The sequence below is a fragment of the Chelonoidis abingdonii genome, chromosome 8, assembly GCF_003597395.2.
Source record: "Chelonoidis abingdonii isolate Lonesome George chromosome 8, CheloAbing_2.0, whole genome shotgun sequence".
Lineage (NCBI taxonomy): Eukaryota > Metazoa > Chordata > Testudines > Testudinidae > Chelonoidis > Chelonoidis abingdonii.
Window position 1 is genome coordinate 94236470 of NC_133776.1, and position 24402 is coordinate 94260871.

General features: G+C 40.6%; 1 protein-coding gene across 2 annotated transcripts in view; it reads left to right on the forward strand.

Annotated features, from left to right (window-relative positions):
- Positions 1-24402, forward strand: part of RNF128 (ring finger protein 128) — an 81110-nt gene that overhangs the window by 42661 nt on the left and 14047 nt on the right. For both annotated transcript variants that reach the window (XM_032769463.1, XM_032769462.2), the window contains exon 2: positions 17484-17731. In XM_032769463.1, the coding sequence (XP_032625354.1) occupies positions 17484-17731 (248 nt within the window). The remainder of the gene's footprint in view (positions 1-17483; positions 17732-24402) is intronic.

The following is a 24402-nucleotide window of genomic DNA, read 5'->3' on the forward strand; positions in this document are numbered from 1 at the left end:
TTTGATCTTTTTCAATCCGGCTAAAACTCTAAAACAGAGGAAAAACTTCCCTCCTTCCTTTTGAAACATCTTGTTCCCCCCATTGGTTCCTCTGGTCAGGTGTCAGCCAAGCTAGGTGAACTTTTTAACCCTTTACAGGTAAAAGAGGCATTAACCCTTAACCATCTGTCTATGACAAGGACTAAAAAGGATCTGAGAGTCTCTAAACTTGGATCAATATATGAAAAAGAAGGTGGTGAGGTTAAAACCTCTAATGCTAATAGTAAAACTTGTACTGAAGGGATTAATTGCAACCAGCAAAAACAGCATACCATCTCTTAACTTAATAGAGGAAGCAGTAGTCAGCAAGAAGACTAGCTGTGTCCTGTTCAGACTTGCTATGCAGCATGGTTTTTAGAAACCAGCAGTAAAGGAAACTAAACTCTAAAAGAGTAAAGGATTGAAATCAGTGGTAAGTACTGTGGGCTGGTCTACACTACAGGGTAAAATCGATTTTAGATACGCAATTTCAGCTACGTGAATAACGTAGCTGAAGTCGAATATCTAAAATCGATTTACTCACCCGTCCTCACCGTGCGGGATCGATGTCCGCGACTCGCCATGTCGATTCCGGAACTCCGCTGGGGTTGGTGGAGTTCCGGAATCGATATAAGCGCGCTCAGGGATCGATTTTAACGCGCCGATACGGCGCGTCGTCTAGACGTGGCCTGTGATTGGTATATCCTAAAGTAGCCTGTTTTTTAACACTATTTGTGAATGGTAAACAAGCAATCCTTTGCTCCTTTTGAAAGAGAGCAGAATCATAGAAATATAGGGCTGGAAGGGACCTCAAGATGTCATCTGGTCAACCTTCCAGGCTGAGGCAGGACCAAGTATAATTATACCATCCTTGATTAGTGTTAGACTAAGCTGTTACTAAAAACCTTGGATGACAGGGATTCCACAACCTTCTGTGAAAGCCTGTTCAGTAACTAGTTATCTTTATAGTCTTTACTAATATCTTACCTAAATCTCCCTTGCTTCAGAGTAAGCTGATTACTACTTGTCCTACCTTGAGTGAACGTGGAGAACACTTGATTGCCATCCTCTTTATAATATATATGGAGATATATCTATCTCTTAGAACTGGAAGGGACTTTGAAAGGTCACCAAGCCCAGTCCCCTGCCTTCGCTAGCAGGACCAAGTACTGCCCCAATAGGTTTTGTGTGTGTTGTTTTTTTTTTGTTGTTGTTGTTGTTTTTTTGCCCCTGAATGGTCCCCTCAAGGATTGAACTTACAACCCTGGGTTTAGTAGGCCAATGCTCAGACCACAGAGCTGTCCCTCCCTCAGCTAACTAACATCTAGCCTTAACATATTGAAGACTATCAGGTCCCCCCTCGATCCTCTTTCTCAAGATAACATATCTAGTTTTTTAACCTTTCCTCATAGGTCAGGTTTTCTAAACCTTTTATCATTTCCTCATATCATATCACTACCTCATCTGGACTCTCTCCACTTTGTCCACATATTTCCTAAATTGTGGTGCTCAAAAAGGCACAGTATTCCAGCTGAGGCCTCATCAAGGCCAAGCCTTACTTTCCATATCTTATATGACAGTCCTGTTAATACATGCCAGAATGATACTGGTCTTTCTTTCAACTGCATCACACTGTTGATTCATAGCCAAATTGTGATCCACTATACCTTGCAAATCCTTTTCAGCACTACCACTGCCTAGCCAGTTATTCCCCATATTTATAGTTAGTCCTTTTTTTTTTAATTAAGTGTAATACTTAGCACTTGTCTTTATTTCATCTTGCTGATTTCATACAATTTCTCCAATTTGTAAAGATTATTTAGAATTCTTATCCTGTCCTCTAAAGTGCTAGCAGTGCCTCCCAGCTTCACCCGCAGATTTTATAAACATATTCTCCACTCCATTATCTAAGGTTTCAGAGTGACAGCCATGTTAGTCTGTATCCACAAGAAGAACAGGAGTACACCTCTGCCCCGATATAATGCGACCCGATATAACACAAATTCAGATATAACATGGTAAAACACTGCACTGGGTGGGCGGGCTGCACACTCCGGTGGATCAAAGCAAGTTTGATATAATACGGTTTCACCTATAACATGGTAAGATTTTTGGCTTCCCGAGGACAGTGTTATATCGAGGAAGAAGTGTACTTGTGGCACCTTTCTAATAAACATCTGATGAAGTGGGCTGTAGCCCACAAAAGCTTATATTCAAATAAATGTGTTAGTCTCTAAAGTGCCACAAATTCTCCTGTTCTTTTTCCGTTATCTAAGATGCTAATGAAAATGTAGAATGGTACTGGACCCAGGACAGATGCCTATAGGCCTCGCCAGATCTGTCCTCCCAATCTGATAGCAAACAATTGATAACTACTCTTCAAGTATGGTCCTTCAACCAGTTATGCACCCACATGAAGAATACATAAAGACTGTCTATAGTGGAAAGTGGAGTTGTCTGTCAGTGTCACATGTGGCTACCCTCGTCTGCCTCAGCCATGGCTTGATGTGGTTTCTTTGCCTGGCTCTGTGCTCATACCAGACACAACTGATTCAGAAAGAACACAACTGGATCCAGAACTCTTAAGTTCATCTCTGCACCAAGTAAAAGGCCACTTGTGAAAGTTTTCACTTTCTTCAGCTTGTAACTTATTGTATCCACAAATAGCTGTCATATAAATAGTAATTACAATGTCTGAGACAAGTACAGTATAAGGTGGCTTCTCCACAGCATGGGTGAGCCAAAGAGTTGCAGCTTCAATAGGGTTATTAGCTCTCTGTTACAATGCAGTGCCTTGTGTTCAGGGAGTTTTCAGACTCTTGGAATGCACTGGTACTGCTCAAGGTGTGGTTATGGTGGTTTAGCTGTACCAAAGCAATTATGTCTAACACCATTGCTCTTTGGATTTACTAAACAGTTGCAGTGACACATCATTACATTTTTTTATTTCATCAAGTCAGTTACTATAAGTATTTACTAACCTAGTGGTCTTTCTTGCCAACTGCATCGCATTGTTGGCTCATACTTTGCAAATCCTACATAGCCTAACAGGTTGATAACATCGCATTTTGAACATGCCAGCAAGCAAACATTGTTTAACTGTAGTCAGACTTGGGGAGCCATTCCAGTAATGCGTCTTTCAATTGAACCTGCATATTGTCTAGGGGCTGTAGGATGTAGAGAAACTCACTCTGACAAAGCAAACTAAGAGTTGTCTCTGGCTGATAAGAACTCCTGGAGGAGTATGCCAGAGAGGATTAAAGAGAATTCAGTTACTGTCCTGATTTATTGGAAAACAACAAAAGTGATTTGTTATTTGTAGTGAAGTTTTTTAATTGCATCTCTGAAGAGGTACACGGGGAAACAGTTTCACTTATTTCTGTGAGTCCTGGATAATATTTAGATGGAATGAAAGCTTGATCCAGTAACTGAAGTATATACAGCATATCACAGTACAATGTCAGGAAGAAATATTGGTGACGGTGAACTTAATCTCATTTGAACAGAATAAATAGTATATTTTACAAAGCCAAAACTACTAACAGTTACTGAATAAGGTTAATGAAGAGCTTTCAAAAAGGAGTATTGAATATTCAACAGGCTCCATGAACTTGGTTTCTCCAGAGGAGGTTTTTTATGCTGTTCACTAGACAGGAAAGGCAATACTTTAACCTTGTAAATTTCACTGAAGAAAAGGCAATGAGCTGTCTGTAGAACATCCTGTCTTCAGATTTTGAACTCTCCAGCTAAAATACTACACTAACAATGCAGTAAAGGCTGACATTTTAAACATCATTAAATGTTAGGCCCTGGCTATAGTAACATTTATATTAACCTACCATTGAGGGACAAGATATTTTTTGTTAATTGTGAGATTCATCTCACAAGTGATCACTTATAATTCAGTTTAATCAAATCTAAGAAATAGAACTGGAGACTATGGAAAATCACAGAACATAACATATCCCCTTCTGTCTCTTCTGAATGCTTAGCTTGTTTTCAGCACTTGTGGAAATGACTTTTCCTGCCTACTGTAAATCAATGTATTGGTGGGCTATGAAGGTAACCTTGCAGAATAATCTCTCTAGACAAACAAGGGTGGTGGCGGCGGCGGCGGCAGCAACAGCAAATATGTATAATATATGTGCCAGCCAAGTTAGGAGTTGGCGGCACAGTTCTGTTTGCACCCATTGAAATCTTGTAGGTTTAACATGCAGGAATAAATGCTTTATACTGTGTATGCCTTGGAAGAATTCTTCCTACAGAATACTGACTCAAAAACAGAAAAAATCCCTCACCAAGCCAATTGGGTTGCACTTTGAGTGCTCATTGGATATCCTTTATACAGCTTCTGAAACAAGAGCTGAAGCACTTTTTAGGCTTTGCAGTGTCTTCCTAGAGAGAATTTGGAATTAAATAAGGGGACAAAATCTATAGCTCTGGGCTTGATACAGAAATTACTGAGTGAGGTTCTATGGCTTTTGTGCAGGAGATTTGACTAGATCATGATAATACCTTCTGGCATTTATAATCTGTGAATCTATAAGACACAGAGGAAGAAGGATATCAAGGGAATTAGTTAAATTTGCTGGAGTTCTTGAATCTGTATTGAGGAGTGTGGGTCTCTGTCTAGGGTCCTAGTTGAGGAAAAATCTAGATAAAGATGCAGCCAGAAGTATTTTAATTCCATTGTATTTTCCTTTCATTTTTACACATCTCTTCTGTTGGCTGTGACACCTAACCCTTTTTTGTGGCAGCCATTCTTGTTTTACTGGAAAGTATTTCTTGTGGTAGAATAAGTGTCCAGTCTCCAACTCTGGCTTTTCTTTACACTTCTGTACAATCTCTACCCCTATTTCAAAACACAGAAATTGTCAGAGTGAAACCAACTTGTACTCGGAGTTTGCTACCTTACTTCTGGCAAAGGAGGTTAAAAACCTATAGTACACTTCACACAATTAATACTATATCATTGTTGGAGGGGGTTGCTTCCTGTTCCCAGATGGTGACCAATTTCTAGCCGAGGTCATCCAGCCGATGTTCAGACTCTTATGTTCTCACTCTGTCCTTCATGTGCTGCGTGAAGTGGCTTAAAATGAGATGGTGACTCCTGCACTCTGAGCAAGTCCTACATCTAAGACAGGGGTAGGCAACCTGTGGCACGCATGCCAAAGGTGGCACACAAGCTGATCTTCAGTGGCACTCAGACTGCCCAGGTCCTGGCCACCGATCCGGGGGATCTGCATTTTAATTTTAATTTTAAATGAAGCTTCTTAAACATTTTAAAAACCTTATTTACTTTACATACAGCAATAGTTTAGTTATATATTATAGACTTATAGAAAGAGACCTTCTAAAAACATTAAAATGTATTAGTGACATACGAAACCTTAAATTAGAGTGAATAAATGAAGACTCGGCACACCACATCTGAAAGATTGCTGACCTCTGATCTAAGAGATGCTATACTTTAACAAGGGTTGTGGCTGATTATCCATCACTGGAAGCGTTATGTGATCTAGACTGTCTTTTTATAAGAGATGCTGTAGTTCAAACAAGAATTAATTCAGAGAAGCCCTGTGGGCTGTGTTATGCAGGAGGTCAGACCAGATAATCAGTGGTCATTCTGGCTTTATCTATAGAGCAGGACTACCAATATTTGGATGCCTTTACTTGGTGGGGAGACTAGTACTTCTGTCAGCTCACTGCTAATATATCAGTGCTTTAATGTCTGACATTTTTCTTGCTGCTGCTGTTAGTGGCAGTGCCCTAATTAGAAAAGTTACCTGAGTACTACATGTCATACAGTCATTCTGTACTGCTCCTTTTCTCTTCTTATTTTATTGTGCTTGCAAGAAATGATTAATGCATGGGAAGAATGGTGGAGGTGGGGTTAATATTTAAGCAGTTTGGTGTGACACCCCTGCAGCTGCAAGGGCACTGTTGTGCTACAGAGATGTATAATAAAATCTTATCCTTTCTACACACCTGGTGTGGAGAATTTCACTAGCAACTGAACATTGAATAGTCCTGATCCTCTCTCTTTTTTTTTTTTTTTTTTTACTTGAGTGTTTCGCTTCTGAGGGAAACTAACTTCACATATGTTTCCTTTTTTAAAGGTTCTGGGTAATGCAGCTTGCTCTTGAGAGCACCTGCTAGCCTTTGGTTTTTGTTTTATTTGTTTTTTAAAAAACTGCATCTCTCCATTAAATATCTTCTGTCCCTGATGCATAAAGACTTGTTGTATCGGGGAACCAGCCTATGCAAAGTGCCATTTACTGCACAAAGTTAACTGAAAATGGGGTGGTTTTTCCCTTATCTTTCAATTATAGTCATCTTAGGTGGCATGTGAACAGGGAAATACTTTTCAGAAAGTGGTTTGTTTTAAAACCTGGACACTATTCTAAGAGCATGGTTCTTGCCATACTTCCAGATTGTGACACGTTTTGATCTGTTTCCTTGTTGCATCACCAACATCATAGCTTTTATTTGATGGCATTCACATCTGAAATGGTGTCATTGTCTCACCTTAGTCTGACTAAACTAGGAAAACTGAAATGTTCCCCATTCCTTAGGCTCTCATCCTTATTCTAAACAGGATGAGTGGGCATTATGAAGCGTTCCTTCATTAAACAACTTCGGCCTCAGAAGATGTTTGAATTGGAGGCAAGTGTGTGCTGAGGTGAGATAATGTATGGCATTTTGAGTAACTTGGATACCTTGCCAAAAAAGCTTCCTGTTTTGCCTGTCACTAGGAGATTTATGACCTGTGGACCTTAAGTTTCTGTGTCTGTTTACCACAGCAGATTTGAACATGAGATAAATCAGCGAGGCTGACTAGATGGTGCCTGTTTCTCCTGTAATGCTGGATACCTTCCTTTCTGCTAAAACTAACATTACAGGCTGGTTCTAGATTGCCTGATGTGGTTTATTCTAGTTTTCATCAACAAGAATCCAGTATGGCTCTTCTTATTTTGCCCTGGCAAGAATATATATAAGTAGCATTTGGGACTAATGTTATGACTTGCATTTTAAAACTATGAGATAATATAACAAGTCCTTTTTGCATGCCTGGACAGCCAGGTGTGGTGATACAATAGGAAATTGCTAGTAGGTTCAACTGACTATGCTGTGTAATATATGATGTCTCTTTCTTTAAAGTGCAGAAAATGTTGGTTTGGCCTCCAGTGCTGTCTGGTTACACTGTTGGATTTTAATCCAACAAAGATCAACCATATATGAGACTAAAGTAATCTGTCAAAATCATGGCATTGGAGCAGAGCACAGAGCTGGAGTACAGAGCAGCTGTGGAGCAGTGGAGCTGCAGGTTTTTGCCTGGAGCTGGAGCAGAGCCGGAGCACGGCTCCAAAGCCCTGGTCAAAATCAGGGCTTTTCTGACTTGGAAAAACAGCACATGTAGGTGTCCTGATTTTATAGGGACAGTCCCAATATTTGGGGCTTTTTTTTATATGGGCTCCTGTTTCTTCCCCTCACCCCTCCATCCCCTGTCCTGATTTTTCACACTTGCTATCTGGTCACCCTACATGCAGGACACCTGCATTAGGAGCTGCACTGGTCAAGCTACATCAGCTAGATAAGGGGTAGTCAGTTTTTTTTGGCCAAGGTATATTCAGGGTCCAGACTCTGGAGAAAATAATTTTGAAAGAATCAGTAATGATGATAAGTAAAAAATAAGATTTTGGGGTTTGTTCAAAAGCATCTTGTGGTCCAGCTTTGGCCCGGGGCCTGCCTATTGAGTATCCTGGCTTGGACTACATTTCAGACTTAGTGATTTCAAGAATAAGATTTAACAAGGTCACTACATGCTCGGGGTGAGGACTAGCACATCTTTGGCTAAGACCTTCTATATTGTGCACATGTGCTGTGCTGACATCCTTGTTTACATTTTGATGTTTTTCCATTCTGTAGTGCTCCTAGCAGATTGGTTACCTGTGTTGAGGTCTTGTACGCTAGGGACCATCACACTTTTTTGACCTCATAAAGAGATGTCATACAGTGACTTAGCAGTCAGAGGTTCTGCCTAAATGACAGCAAAGATCTCAAACTGCACTGACAACTGTGTTGACTTTTCCATTTGCATGTGACACAACTTAGTTCTAGAATGAAGAAAAAATATTTTGTTCATCTCCTTACCTTGCCTTCAGTGCAGCAGAGAATTGCATACACGCAGGTTTGGTGGTAGAAAAAGATTGGCTGGAGGGTCGGGGTAACAGCGTCATGATTGAGAGTTTCATTGGCATACTTGCACTGAGTGAAGTGATGGGTGGTCTTGGTAGCTTAGATAGGTTTTCTGTGTAGCTACATTATCTGACTATCTCTAATTTTAGAGAGCCTATATTTCTGGATTAGAAGTCTCTCTTTCTGCCAGAGATCATGCTACAGTATTTAATCTATTGTTGCAAAACAGTTGCTGGCTCAAATAAATAAATTCTTGAAAACATTACAGTCCACTTTGAAAGACTCTCAGAGCTGTGACAGTTGAGTCATTTGATTGGTCCTCTTCCAAACTGGCTGTGTTTAATTCACTTCACAAAAAGGAGACCTTTTATTGTTAAATTCTTTACATTCTGGGGTTCTTGGCTTGTTTGAACTCCAAGACACTCCCACTACAGGATTAAAAGCTTCTTTCAGGCAGTAGCTATTAGTATTCTGGTCGTGCCTGAGACATTGTACATGTACAGGAAGATGATTTTCCTAAATATCTCTAAGCTAATAGTTTCTCTGAAGATTTTTACTAACGTGTGGTACTTGAGACTTGAACTGTGCAAATGCTTAATTTATTAGTTCTGTTGCTGTATATATTCAAGTATTTAAAAGGAGTTGAGAACCAAGCTGAAATTAGTAGGGCAGAGTTTCATACCAGTTTAGCATTTTAATCAATATGAAAATATATATATTAAAGACAAAAGCTACATCAAAAATATTTTGACATATTGAGGAGTCCATCAAATATCTGACTTTTCACCGTATGAAGTGGGTTCTAGGCCACGAAAGCTTATGCCCAAATAAATTTGTTAGTCTCTAAGATGCCACAAGGACTCCTCATTGTTTTTGCTGATATAGACTAACATGGCTACCACTCTGAAACTTTTTCCCTTTGAGGCTGCAGAAGCAATAATTTAATGAAGCTCTTACAAATAAGTTGCTGTCACTTTGTAGTGTGTTAACCATGTGGTGCAAGGAAAAGGGGTCTTCTGAAACTATGGTTACTGGAACCAGTAGTTGTCAGGAGTAGAGTTGGCTGTAAGATGACAATTCCATTTGTGAAGTATTTCAAAACTTTGTCTTCATTTCATTGGAATAAAACCCCAAAATTTCAAATTTCTCCAAATAAAAACTTTTAAAAGCTGCATTTTGAGTAAATCAAAGTGTGTTTTGATTTTGATTTATATTATCAAAATACTTTATGCAGTGGTGGTGTAGTCAAGTTGGCCCCAGGATATGAGAGAGACAAGGTAGGTGAGGTAATATCTTTCATTGAACGACATTCTGTTAATGAGAGATACAAGCTTTTGGGCTTACACAAAGCTCTTCAGGACCTGAAGAAGAGCTCTGTGTAAGTAAGTTCAAAAGCTTGTCTCTCAGCAACAGAAGTTGATCCAACGAAAGATATTACCTCACCTACCTTGTCTCTATCAAAATACTATAAGTCAAAACAAAGTAGCTTCACAAAGTCAACATGTTTAATTTCAGAATGCCTCCCTCTTGAAGGACTCATTAACTGCCAGTTAATTATTCACCAAGTTCTTTAATTTTAATGTCACAGATGAGAGACTTCAGTATCGTCCCCTGAGTATTCAGATGCATTTCGCAATATTATCCGTGAGTATTGCATATCGAGGAGTGTCAGCCAAATGTTAGCCTTTTCATTTCTCCTCAAAAATGTTGAATTGGATGGGTGACTTTGTCCTGGGAAGCAGTGACTCTGAAAAAGATTTGGGGGTGGTGGCAAATAATCACCTGAACGTGAACTCTCAGTGCAATGCTGTGGCAAATGGGGCCAATGAAATCTTTGGATGCATAAAAGGGGGCCATTTAGGGATCTGGGGCAAAAATCTGTCTGGGGATTAGTCCTGTCTTGAGCAAGGGGTTGGACTAGATGATCTCCTGAGGTCGCTTTCAACCCTCATATTCTATGATAAACAAGGAAATCTTGAGTAGGAGTAGTGCTGTTTGTTTTACTTTTGTGTTTGGCACTGGTGTTGCCTCTGCTGGAATATTGTATCCTGTTCTGGTGTCGTCAGTTCTAGAAGAATTGTTGGTTGGAGAGTATGCAGAGAAGAGCCCAGAGAATGATTAAAGGATTAGAAAACATGCCTTTTAGTGATTTGAGTTTCTTGGGTTAGCCTTTGGCAAATTGTTCCAATTGTTATGGTGGATTCTCCATTGCTGGCAATTTTTAAATTAAGATTGGGTGTTTTTCTAAAAGATGTGCTCTAGGAATTGTTTTGGGGAAGTTTTATGACCTGTCAGGTTCCATCTGACCTTGGAATCAGTTCTCCTCATTCTGTTAGGAACACATACTAACTGTTAGTAGGAATGTTGATTAGCCATTCCTGAGCGGTTAACAGGAGGGTATCTTCCCTCTCCCTCCCCGCCCCAGGTTGAAAAACTTCATATAGAAGCAGTGCTGCTATTTGTATGCGTTAATGAATGCATGAAGAGTAAGAAACATAGGTTTTTCTGAAAGGAAAACTGAAGTGAATGTTTCAGATAGCAAATATTTGCTGGAGAATACATTGACTTTTCAAGTAAATGGGGAAACATTCATCTCTTGATGACAATTCTGCAGGAGTTAAATTTTTCTAATACTTGTCATTAAGCTCCATTCAGTTGTGTTACATAATGTACTGAAGTTTAGCCATATGAATGAATGCAGAAAGATAAATGTTATAGAGACGCTGTTTGAGACCTACGTGGCGGTAACTAGATCTTATTTCAGCATCCCACAGCAAAAGGAATAGACCTGAAAGTGCACCAACAAACTTGATTTTTAATTATTTACAATCATGTAAGGAAGATGTTGGACGCACATGAAGGTTTTCAGTTATGTGGAGAACAAGAAAGTCTTGTTCCCTGCTGTTAAATTGGGTGCACAGTCTGGAGGTGGTAATGTGCTGGATTCAACCTGTAGAAGCCTGCACTAGAGCCAAAGTGTGGCAGAACTTCAGCATGGAAACTTCATCATGGAAAGTACACTGCTATAGCAACTCCCTCTTTTCTCTCGAGGGAGAATATGCCTAGCAAAGCAGAAAGTTTCTCAAAGGAATAGTCATTACAAAGCAAGACTGGGATAAAATTTAAACAGAATAACAATATACAGAAAAAGCTGTTTTATCCAGCACTTTACCAACTGGAAAGCTCTAGAAACTGGTATTTCCAGGTTCCAGATTCAGGCAGTGCTCATCTTGGGTCGCTCCCTGCAAGCAGCGACATGTCCCTGCTGCTCCTGGGAGGAGGAATGGCCATGGGGGCTCCATGCGCTGCCCCTGCCCTGAGCATTGGCTCCACGGCTCTCATTGGCCAGGCACCGGGGCCAATGGGAGCTGCAGGGTTGGCACCTGCAGGTTGAGGCAGTGTGCAGAGCCGCCTGACTATGGCTTCGCCTAGGAGCAGCAGGGACATGTTGCTTCCTGTGGAGCACTGCCCAGATCCGGTACCCTGTACTCCCCAACGCCCAGCCCCAAGCTCCCTCCTCCACCCAGACTCCCTCAATTGATAAGTGTAAGTCAATATATTCCAAAGCCTCCTGTATTGACACCTCAACCTGGGACAGTCCCTCAGATTTCTCACCTAAAAAAAACGGCTAATGTGTGAGAATCTCCTTCAATGAAGAAAATGTGAAGACCAATGCAAAGAATTCGTTTAGCTTCTCCACAATGACCTTGTCTTCCTTGAGTGTTCCCTAAGCACCTCGATTGTCCACAGGCCACACTGATTATTTTGTAGGCTTCATGCTTTTGATGTACTTAAACTAACAGCATTTTTTTTTTTTTTAAAGTCTTTTGCTAGCTGCTTCACAGACTGTAATTAGGCAGGCCAAAAAAGACTTGACTTGCCAGTTTATGCTCCTTTCTATTTTTCTTAGTAGAATTTGACTTCCAATTTTTAAAGGATGCCTTTTTGCCTCCAACTGCCGCTTTTACTCTGTTTTGCCACGGTGATCCTCTTACTGTTCATTTTAATTTGGGGTATACATTTAATTTGAGCCTCTTATGTTTTTTAAAAGTTTGCCTGCAGCTGACAGGCATTTAACTCTTGTGACTGTTCCTTTTAATTTCCATTTAATTAGCTTCCTCATTTTTGTGTAGGTCCCCTTTCTGAAGTTTAATGCTACTGTAGTTGGCATCTCTGGTATTCACATGCCCTCCCAGCCCCAAGGATGTTAAATTTAATTATATTATGGTTACTATAACTGAGCAGTGCAGCTGTTTTCACTTCTTGCTACTCTTAAGACTAAATCAGGAATTGTCTCTCCCCTTGTGGGTGTCAGGACTAGCTGTTCCAAGAGGCAGTTATTAATGGTGTCTAGAAACTGTATTTCTGCATCCTGTCATGAGATTAGATGTACCCAGTCAATATGGGGATAGCTGAAATCCCCCATTATGGAGTTTTCTATTTTTATAGCCTCTCTAATCTCCCTGAGCATTTCACAATCACCATCCTGGTAAGGTGATCAGTAGTCTATTCCTACTGCTATATTCTTATTATTCAAGCATAGAATTTCTGTCCATAGAGATTCTATGGTAGTTTGATTAATTTAACATTTCTACTATGTTAGAGTCTATGCTTTCTTTCACATATAGTGCTACTCCCCCACCAGCACAATTTATTCTGTCATTCCTATATATTGTGTACCCTGTTGTGTCCAATTGATTGTCATTGTTCCATCAAGTTTCTGTCATGGCTGTTATATCACTATCCTCATTTAGTATCAGGCACTCAAATTCACCCATCTTGGTATTTAGACTTCTAGTATTTGCATACAGCACTTATATAATTTGTCACTTTTTGGTTGTCTGCTGTCATGTAATGTAATTGAGTGGGGACTCTTTTTCATTTGACTGTTTCTCTTCAGTTTCTACCTGTACTTTATCAATTTTTATCCTCTCCTTTTGTCCAGGATATAGAGAATCCCAGTTAATAGATCCGTCCCTATGGGATATCTGTGATCAAACCATGAGAGACTAAAAGCAAATAGGGATAGAAAATAACTCCGAACAGCTTTCTGACTTGATTTGTTATTGGCATGACCTGATCTTACTCATTTTTTCTGCAGTTGAACTTATGAAAGCAACAATCATTCTCTCTCTTTTTTTTTTTTTTTAAGGGACTTGACCTGTACTTAATTACTATATCTACTTGTAACACTTAATTAAAACTTGCAGTATAGTAGACACTGAGTCAGTTTGGGGTGACTTAATATGTAACCAACCTTGGTGCATAGTTCTCATCCTAGAACATTTCTTGAATAAAAAATCAGTTTAGCCACACAGGAGATGCTAGATAGACTCAATGCTGAATATATTTAGTAGTTTGGAGCAAAAGCAATGTATCAGTTTGTAGTGCAGTGAGTGCCTTGACTACCAAAAAAGCACCTTTTATTAAATTTTTATCATAAGAAAATTAGAATCAGCAAAGTTTGGGTGAGGTTCATTAAATGGTAGTCTCCTGCAACTGTAGTAAAAGTGTGTGATCAGAAGACTGACTAAATATGGCACCTTCTTAACCACTCCTGCTCCCTGAGTGCATTCTGAGTCATATCTATTTAATTTACTGACACAATTATTTAAATAATAGCCCCGCAGAACCAACACAGCTCTGCCATGAGACTCTTATTCAGGTGATGTTTAAAGTAAATTTTTACCTGGATTTATTTGTGGTGTGGAGGGGAGGACTGATTGGGTACAGTTTAAGATGACTTGCTGCTTGTCCCACATTTGCTTCGCTCCTCCTTTTTAGGAATTCATTTACATTATAAAAAAGTTGTGGAAACTTAGATAACCATTCAGGTACTTCTGGCTGTTCTTGGCATTCCTTGTCACTTGCAGAGAAGGAGATTCTGTTCTGGCTCATACCTATTAACCAGACTTGTAGAAAAGGAACTTGGACCATTACATCAGAACCAGACGTTAATTGACTTGTTGTGATAGGTAAACTAGGGCCTGGTCTACACTATGCATTTAAACCGATTTTAGCAGCGCTAAACCAATTTAACTGTGCACCCGTCCACACTACGAGGCCCTTTATATCGATATAAAGGGGTCTTTAAATCGGTTTCTGTACTCTTCCCCAATGAGAGGAGTAGCGCTAAAATCGGTATTACCATATCGGATTAGGGTTAGCGTGGCCGCACATCGACGGTATTGGCCTCTGGGGGTATCCCACAGTGCTCCACTGTGACCGCTCTGGACAGCAATCTGAACTCGGATGCAGTGGCCAGGTAAACAGGAAAAGTCCCGTGAAATTTTGATTTTGATTTCCTGTTTGCCCAGCGTGTAGCTCTGATCAGCACGGGTGGCAATGCAGTCCCAAATCCAAAAAGAGCTCCAGCATGGACCGTATGGGAAAGGAGATACTGGATCTGATCGCTGTATGGGGAGACAAATCTGTTCTATCAAAGCTCCGTTACAGAAGACGAAATGCCAAAGCGTTTGAAAAAAAAATCTCCAGGCTACACAGTGCTGCGTGACAAGCGTAATGGGAAGCGAGAGACTCAAATGGACGCTCATGGAGGGAAGGAGGAAGGAGGTACTGAGGACTCCAGCTATCCCACAGTCCACAGCAGTCTCCAAAAAGTATTTGCATTCTTGGCTGAGCTCCCAATGCCTGTAGGGTAAAACGCATTGTCCGGTGTGGTTCAGGGAATAGCTCCTCAATTTACTCCCCCCGCACATGAAAGAAAAGGGAAAGAAATAGTTTCTTGACTTCTTTGAATGTCACCCTATGTCTACTGAATGCTGCTGGTAGACGCGATGCTGCAGCAGTGAAGAGCAGTATCTCGCTCCTCTCCCCTCCCTGGTGGCAGACGGTGCATATGACTGATATCCTGTCGTCACCATCACCCGTGAGTGCTCCTGGCTGGCCTCAGGTGAGGCTGGCCGGGGGCGCCTGGGTAAAAATAGGAATGACTCCCGGTCATTCCCAGTAGATGGTACAGAACGGCTGGTAACCGTCTTCATCATAGCAACTGGGGGCTGAGCTCCATCAGCCCCCTCCCTTTCCTGTGTAAAGAAAAGATTCTGTACTGCCTGGACTGTCATAGCAGCATGCGGGCATGCTGGGCTTCCTCTCCCCCGCACCGCTTAATGTCCTGCCTGGACTGTCATAGCACCGGGAGGCTGCCTCCCCTCATTTTATCTCACTAAAAAGTCACTGTTTCTTATTCCTGCATTCTTTATAACTTCATGACACAAATGGGGGGGGACACTGCCACGGTAGCCCAGGAAGGTTGGGGGAGGAGGGAAGCAACGGGTGGGGTTGTTGCAGGGGCACCCCCGTGAATGGCATGTAGCTCATCATTTCTGCGGGATCTGACACGGAGCAGCTGTGCTCTCTGATACACTGGTTCTCTAGTACACTTGCCCCATATTCTAGGCAGGACTGACTCTATTTTTAGAAACCATAAAGGAGGGATTGACTTGGGGAGTCATTCCCAGTTTTGCTTTGCGCACCCCCGCCGATCTCAGCCAGGGGCACCCATGATAGCAGCAGACAGTACAGAAGGACAGATAACCATCATCTCATTGCCAATTTACCGCCAAGCAGCAGACGGTACAGAACGACTGATAACCGTCTCTGCTATCATGCAAAAGCAAATGAATGCTGCTGTGTAGCGCTGGAGTATCGCCTCTGTCCGCGGCATCCAGTACACATACGGTGACTGTAAAAAAAAAGCTGAATGGGCTCCATGGTTGCCGTGCTATGGCATCTGCCAGGGCAATCCAGGGAAAAGGGCGCGAAATGATTGTCTGCCGTTGCTTTCCCGAGGAAGGAATGACTGACGACATTTACCCAGAACCACCCGCGTGACAGACAATGATTTTTGCGCCATCAGCCACTGGGCTCTCAACCCAGAAATCTAAGGGGCGGGGGAGACTGCAGGAACTATGGGATAGCTACAGAATAGCTACCAACAGTGCAACGCTCCGGAAATCAATGCTGGCCTCGGACCATGGATGCACACCACCGAATTAATGTGCTTAGTGTGGCCGCATGCACTTGACTTCAGACAATCTGTTTTATAAAACCGGTTTATGTAAAATCGGAATAATCCCGTAGTGTAGACATACCCTAGGAAACACAGCCTGACATTAAAATTCCACTTGGTTCTGCAACACTGATCCTTCTACATGTCTTGTAGAACACTTGATATGGTAGTCACTGGCTACAGCTACACTGTGACCTAGACATATGATTAACTCTGCTGGTGTACACACACCAGTGCTAGCTCTCATCAAGCTACTGTGAGTATAAATAGCAATGTAGCCATGGTAGTTTGGGTAGCAGCAACAGAGGCGTGCCAAGTACGTACCCACTGGTTTCCAGGGGCTCTGTACTCTGCATGGCTCAGCCATGCCTCCGCTACCGGTGCTACCACACTATGCTGTTTATACTCTCACTAGCTTAATAAGAGCTAGCATCAGTATGTGTGTACCAGTGGGGGAGTCACATCATAGTTCATGGTGTAGACGTAGCCACTGAGACAAACTTGGAAACCCATAGCAACAATTATCTTTCAGAGGAGACCTGGGTGGAGTCACATACGTCATGCTAAATTTCTTGTTAAAATATAGAAGCCGAATCTGTCCTTTGTTTAACAGATTATTTTGTGTCTGAATAAATCTTATTTGGTAGTATTGCCAAATTAAGGAGGGAGGTGTAAGAAAAGCGGAACAAGGAAATCAGCAAGCTCTTAGAATTGCACTTTCTGAAATGCTATGTTCATGATAGAGATTTTAAGCCACTACATGCATTCATACATACAGGTACAAACTTCAGTCCTTCAGAACTAGGTACCTATCATAGTGACTCCCTGGGATATAAACTAAGAGTTCTTAGTGATGTGGTTCAAAGGTATGTATCAAAATCCACACGTCTATAGTACACAGCATTGCTCCAGGTTTATAACAGTAATTTAAACATTGCATGTCAGACAGGTGCCTTGTGTAATGATTATTTGAAGTGACTTGTTTATCTAGTTTGTGGATAACAAGTGGATATCTTGAAATGCTAACCTATCTATGAAGATAAAATTTAAAATGCAACACTAAACAACTGCTAGCTAACAGATTAAGTGTAGAAACGGTCAGTTGGAGACTGCCATTCTGCTCTCTTTAGTATCTGAGCTAAAGCGACATAAAACCACTGTTGAAAGAATTGCCTCAATCACTTCTGCTATACAATAATTTGAAACTGAAAACAGCTTCCTCTTCTCTTTACAGGGGCAAGCGACATTGTTGCAATTATGATCAGCAATCTGAAAGGCCTGGACATCTTACGCCGGATTGAGAAGGGCTTTCAAGTGACTATGGTTATTGAAGTAGGGAAAAAGCATGCACCCTGGATGAATCACTATTCAATCTTCTTTGTCTCAGTGTCGTTTTTCATTGTTACAGCAGCAACTGTGGGCTACTTCATTTTTTATTCTGCTCGAAGATTCAGGGTTGCAAGAGCTCAGAACAGGAGAGAGGTTAGTTTCTCCCGTATATTTGACACTTGCTTATTTATGTTGTATATGGCATATTGTATTGGGAGATGGTGGTGGTTGTAGCTCTACCTGCAGGATCTTTCCACTGACCTAGGGAATTCTGCGGGTACATCCGTTATGCAAAATGAGAAGGCTTGAACCCTGGGTCCTGGCTCTATTTGGGCTTGAACCGTCCATGTTTGTGGAGTCTTAGGGCCTGTGTCCAAGTCCAACAGACGTGTAGATGGAAGGGGAGTTTTGGGGCTTCCACTGCAGTGCAGACATAACCTTGGAAGCTACGCATTGTGATAATTTTCTACATTGCTTTCACAGAAATCAAGCTCCCTCATCATAAAGGTCCTATTGCAGTTAACATGAAACTCGATAGCAGTGATTTTCAGACCTGGGGGCACAACACTATTATTTCCTAGTTGGTTATGCTATCGTTGACCTCTCGAGCTGAACCAGTGCTGGCTCCTTTCTTTTCAAATGTTTGTGAAATCTTGAGAATCTTACTCCTGATAAACTGTCTGAATTCATGCAAGTTGTGAAATATTTATTTTAACCCCTGACCATCTAATATGCTATTATATCCAGACCCCAATGTATCAAAAGCTTCTAGTTCTAATAGGTTGGCTTCCCAGTGAACGTAAGACCAACTGTCCCCTGCTTCAGTTGTGGAAAAATAGACTAAATTTAGTTAGTTCATATTCTGTTAATACAGTGTTAATAGGCATCAGTTTTCCCACCACTGGAAGCAACTGAACATTCATATTAAAATTCATAGATGTAGTGCATGTACTTTTCAGTTGTTCTTGCATTATTACTGTGGTGCTTATGTATACAGTAGAACCTTTCCAACTTGCACAAAAATTATAGCTTTTTCCTTACCTCAGATTTTGTAATAGATGTGATAGTCTGTAGTTTCATTTTGTAGAATAACTATTTCATGAAGCTTATACTAATTGTGTGCTATAAATGAGCAAAGTACAATTGATGTGTGTGTATATTTTCATTTGTTTGCAAAATCCAGTAACTTGTAATGAACCTCCCCCATCACTAATGCATACTAGTAATGGTCTACTGTAGTAGTAGTCTTGCTGCTGCTCCAGGGGTATGCCAGGAGATATAGTGACACTTGAAACAGCAGAAAACATTCTTTCCTTAAAAATTTCATGAATTAAGAAGGCTCTTAAAGCTTAGTCTTGCAAGTTCTACAGTGTGCTCCTTGGAGAGGATTGTAAAACACTGAATGGACAAATGCAGAAGTTATTTTAAAGACATGGCTTAAGGTCACTTTTGTGCTTCTTTAGGTGAGACTTCCCAGTCTGAGGATGTTTTGTGTCTTTAAAATGCCAAATGTTCCCCAGACTCTCTTCCATGGAATTACAAAAAGCCAATTTTTATTATCTGGAACACTTAACAAAACATCTGCTCCAACTGCTTGTTTTGTACAGCAGCTGTAATAAACATTATCCCTAGAGCTGTGACCTAATAATAATGCTGATATTAGATCAGGTGATAACTTTTTCGGCTATTAGCATTTCCTGTCTCCTAGTTTTGTGATAAGACACAACACAGAGATGTTCGAGAGTCTTCCAAGCCAGGTGCCCACACGAGTTTCCTATTTTAGGATTTTTACCAAAGACGGAAATTGCTTTAGAAATTTAACATTAATAAGACACTCAGCAGAGGAAATTACTGAATTTCAACTTTTGGTGTCAAAAGCATGTTGACATATTATAAAACTGTAATCTCAAATTTTAAAGCCCCAGCAGGGACTTGCATGGAAACTTTTGTTGACTAATTAGTAACGCTTGATATCAACTATGTGGTAATTAATGATCAGCTAATATAATTAATACATTGTCTCCAGTTTGATTGCTTCACGGTTGATATTCTAGTCACAAAGAGCTCCTAAAATTTCGGGGACAAATGCATAATAGGCCTTAATTTGATATGAGAATCTAGTCCTATCGTTTATTCTCCCCATGGAAAACATAGGCAAATGGCTGTAGTCACTAGTAGGCAGAAGGGCTGAGTGTGCCGGATATGAACAGCCATTTCTATATGGTCCTTTTTGTATCATTCAGGAGCCTACCAGAACATGTGATCCTCTCTGGTGACTTTGCAAGGGCTGTTCTCTCTCCAGCTTTCTTTCCAGGACTTCCAGTAAAGCCCCAGTCTTCTGGAGCTTTGAAAAGAGGATCTGATAAACAGTTCCCTCCCCCAATCCATAGTGCAGTAAAGAGACACTTGAAGTAACAGATGGTTTTCTGATTGTCTCAGAGCAAATCACAGATTTGGTGCTTGGATATTTGTGATTGATAAAACAACCTGCCCTTCATCTCAGTTGATTTCACTGATAACCCTCCCACATAATCCCCTAAATACACTTGTTCATCCCGTCCATGAACTGGACTGCTTGAAACAAGCTTGTATAGGTCAAAATTCAAAGAAGAAACATGAGAATGTCATAACTATGTCACTGTAGTAGCAAAAATAGTCATAACTTGTAAACCTAGTGAGTGGCTAAACTGACTCACTAGGAATGTAGCCCAACTCCAGTTAACCTACATTACAATCTCCATTCCTGGTACTCTATAAGGTTAGAGAGAGAGAGAGAAAAATGTTTCTTGTGAATCTAACCAGGACAGCTGAACATGAGTTATAGCATGATAATTGTAGATTTTTAGCTCAATTAAGTTTTCAATATGTAGTTTGAGAACTTCTTGTTTGTAAGGTTTGAGCTCTTTACTTATGGATATTAATTCTAATAGAGCACCTCCAAATCTCATAGCTATGGGTAATGTCAGGGGATCTACTGCTTCCATGAGGTACTAGGTGAAAATACAGCAGATAGGGTTCAGGTACAACATCTGTGAAATGTTCTCGACAGTCTGCTAGTTTTAATCAAACTAGACATTTATCTTCTTTTACATAAGAACATAAGGGTGACCATACTGTTTCAGACCAGTGTTACATCTAACCCGGCCAGTATCTTGTCTTCAAACAGTAACCAATGCCTGATGTTTCAAAGGGAGTGAACAAAACGGGGCAATCACTTGATGCATCCCTGTCATCCAGTGCCATCTGGCAGTCAAAGGCCCGTGCACACGCAGAGCATGGCTTTGCGTCCCCAACCAGCTTAGCTAATAACCATTGATGGACCTATCCTCCATGAACTTATCTAAGTTGTTTTTGAACCCAGTTATACTTTTGGCCTTCACAATACCCTCTGGGGAATAAACTGGCTTTTAGTTGAATTCTTTAGCCCTTGTATGCCATCTTTAAATCTGTCTTCATTATCAAGCCCTTTTAAAAGATAGATGTTGAAAGCAGGTCAAGGGAGCTGTGGGGGATACTCAGAAGCTATTATATGCATCCTTTGAAGTTGCTGAGTTAGAACATTGAACAAGTTTCTACCTGTTGGATGTAATATATGGTCAGATGGATTCCTTAAAATGTATTGCATTCTACTGGGATCTGACCAATACTTTAGAATGTATGGTTTCACATTTCTTAAATTGCATTCTAGCTTCTTAACAACTACGATTTTTATTTTCATTATTTTTCTTCAGTTTGGCAACGAATTACATAAACAAGTAATGCTTACTCTTTCTACTGACCTGCACAAATCATGTACAACTAATTTAGATTCGAGCTGAAAATTAGCATTGGGAGGAATTGGCATGTCACCTATAAGGTAGCTTCAACTGATCTATTCATTATAAGGAGCTGAAACAGTGCTTTAGAAGGAAGTACGTTCACTAAACTATCTTCAAATCCAGACATTTTAGATTGCCAGCCAATGTTCATTGAAGAGAGATCTGCCTCATGATACCACTAATTTATCTAGCCACTAGTAATGCTAAAGCTTCAAGTAGTCATGATTTGGGAGAAAAAAGAATACTCCAAACTGCCCCTCTGGGTTTTGGCATGTTTTACCCTTCGCTGGTATATGGTAGAGAAATGACAAAGCATGTTTTTTAAAAAGAAAACCAAAACCCAAAACAACCCTCATTTATTATTGTTTGGTGTGTACCCAAGAATGTTCTTGCTGAATGGCTTTACTATGTAAATACAAAATCCAGGAATGACATTAGTTTTGTTTAAGTTTTTATTAGCTCTTGAAAACACTAAACATTTGCTGAACAGTACAAATAAAAACTTGCACTTCCAAAACTTTGACTTAGGCTTTGGCTACACTGGTGCTTTACAGCGCTGCAACTTTCTCATTTAGAGGTGTGAAAAAACACACCTCTGAGCGCTGCAAGATACAGCGCTGTAAAGCACCAGCGTAAACAGTGCCACAGCGCTGGGAGCACGGCTCCCAGCGCTGTAAGCTAATCCCCACAGGGAGGTGGAGTACGTGCAGCGCTGGGAAAGCTGTCTCCCAGCGCTGGCGCTGTGACTACACTCACACTTCAAAGTGCTGCTGCAGGAGCGCTCTTGCAGCAGCGCTGTGCACTTGCAAATGTAGCCATACCATTACATTATTCACTGGACTCAGCCTTGGAAATGTCATGGCTTTTCTTTATACATGCTTTGGTAGGGAACTGTTCAATACTCTAGGTGAACATGTGTTTTGGAGATTGAGTCAGTTTTGTGGTGATCATTAAATATTCCAAATTTCAGCTTTACCAGTAGTGATCAATAACTTCCAAACCGAAATGGAGGATTTTTGATAGTTGGAAAGACAGTTTCTTATGCCTACTTCAACTATGCAGCTCCTAGTCATTTTGAGGATCGCAAACAGTCTTTGCCTTCAGTATTGTTGCATCATTAGATCTACTTGCTGGATTCTAGTCTTTTTATTCCAATATGTGCTTAAGCAGAAAAAGTGGATTGTATGCAAGGATTCGAGAAAGGGTCTTTAAGAACTGGAATGAATTTGTATATTGGACAGATGGATGAAGGCATTCTAACGTCTTGTGCTAAGCAAGTGTGCTTTCAAACCTTGAAACATTGAGGAGTTCCTCAAGCAAATGGCAAAGGGATATAATTTTAAGTTAGCATAGGCTTGTCCAAAGTGACCTAGCAATGTAAGGAAGCATCCATGAACTTATTTGAGTAGTCAGTTTTCTAAACTGTTTCATTATTTGTCTAATGATGCTTTTTGGCTACTTGGTTAGATTATTCTTAATACTCTTCCTATAATTCTCAGTATTCTGGAACTGATCTGTGCTGGCTTCTGCTCTTTCCCCATGTTCTGATCTTGACTTTTGTTTTCTATCCACCACAGAACCCTTTTTACAGTACTTAATTATCAGAACATCCCTTGGTGGAAAAGCAAGGTTTGGCTGTCTGCCCAGTGAATCAGTATTTATTAAATGGCAGTCTAAAAATGCCTTCAGGTCCATCTTGCAAGTTTTCTAATAAAACAACTGAAAAATGAAAGGTTTTGTTCACTGACTTCAGCTGTGTAGTTTGTTTAAATTTAAGTAGGACCCTAGTTATTGCAAACTGATATCTTAATGGTATACATGTTAACCTTATTGTTGTGTGTATGAGAGAAAGAGATCTGATTTTTCTCTCTGAGGTCCATCTATGTGTTGTGAACTTCTTGGTAAAAAGTAGAATGTGTCTCAATGCAATCTTTACTCTTATGCAGGTAAATACACCAGTTAAACAGAATAAGCAGGTAAACTATGTGACTGTAGAAAGGCGGATAGCAAAGAAAAGACTAGAAAAAGACATTATTCTCTCATGAACCACGTGATTCCCTCACTCTGCAGAGTCCTTTACTGTTCTTTCAAGAGGTTTGTAGTTAATGTGGGGTGGGAGAGGAGAGACACCTTTAAAAACAAAACTTGACAACTTCTGTTACCTGAAAACTGAAATAGACTTTTAAGAGAGGACTTGATTCTCATTTATACCAGGAGACTCTACAGACACTCTGACAGAGTAAAGGGGTCTTAAATGTAAATGAGAATTGGGCCCAGCGAATGTGCAGAAGGAATAATCTGTGTGATCAGCAAATCCTTAAGGGTTCTAATAAGCAAGGAAGGCATTTCTGGATGTTAATACTTCCAACAATTGAAGAGGGCTTCTTACACTTACAACTGTATGAAGTAATAGTAAATTAATCTGTCAAAGGCAAATAGAATGAAACATATGACCCATGAGGGAAGTCCCAGTACTAATTAGCAGGATGTCTGTCTAAAATCTAGCCCATTCTAATTTAGTTTACTGGCACCAGGAAATAACTAGTGATAGTACTTAGTTCACCATAATTAGTTCAAAGTTTAAACTTAAATGCTGTCATACAGATGACATAATGCCTCAGAAGTAACCTACTTAAGATGATATAGGAAGCAAGGTGACCTGCATCAGGGAAATGCCGAAGTTCGTGGAAACAATAATTAAACCTCTGTGCCTGAGGATAGTGGAGCACGGCGTGTCATGCAGATGTCTTGCCTGGATTATAGGAGGAACATAAGGAGTGTCAGACCTGTTTGAAGATCCTTCATCTCGCAAGCACCGGTGATGATCCTCTCAGAGGAAGAGCAGGGAAAGGAACTTGACAGCATCAGTGCTACCTTCCATAATGGGGGGACAGAAATAAAGGCTGCTCTGTCTTCTCCCCTCGCTTCCTTCCATCTGGGTCTGACTCTCCTATTTAGACCAGGCAATGGCAAATCCATAATTTTGCAGACTGGGGCATATTCTTA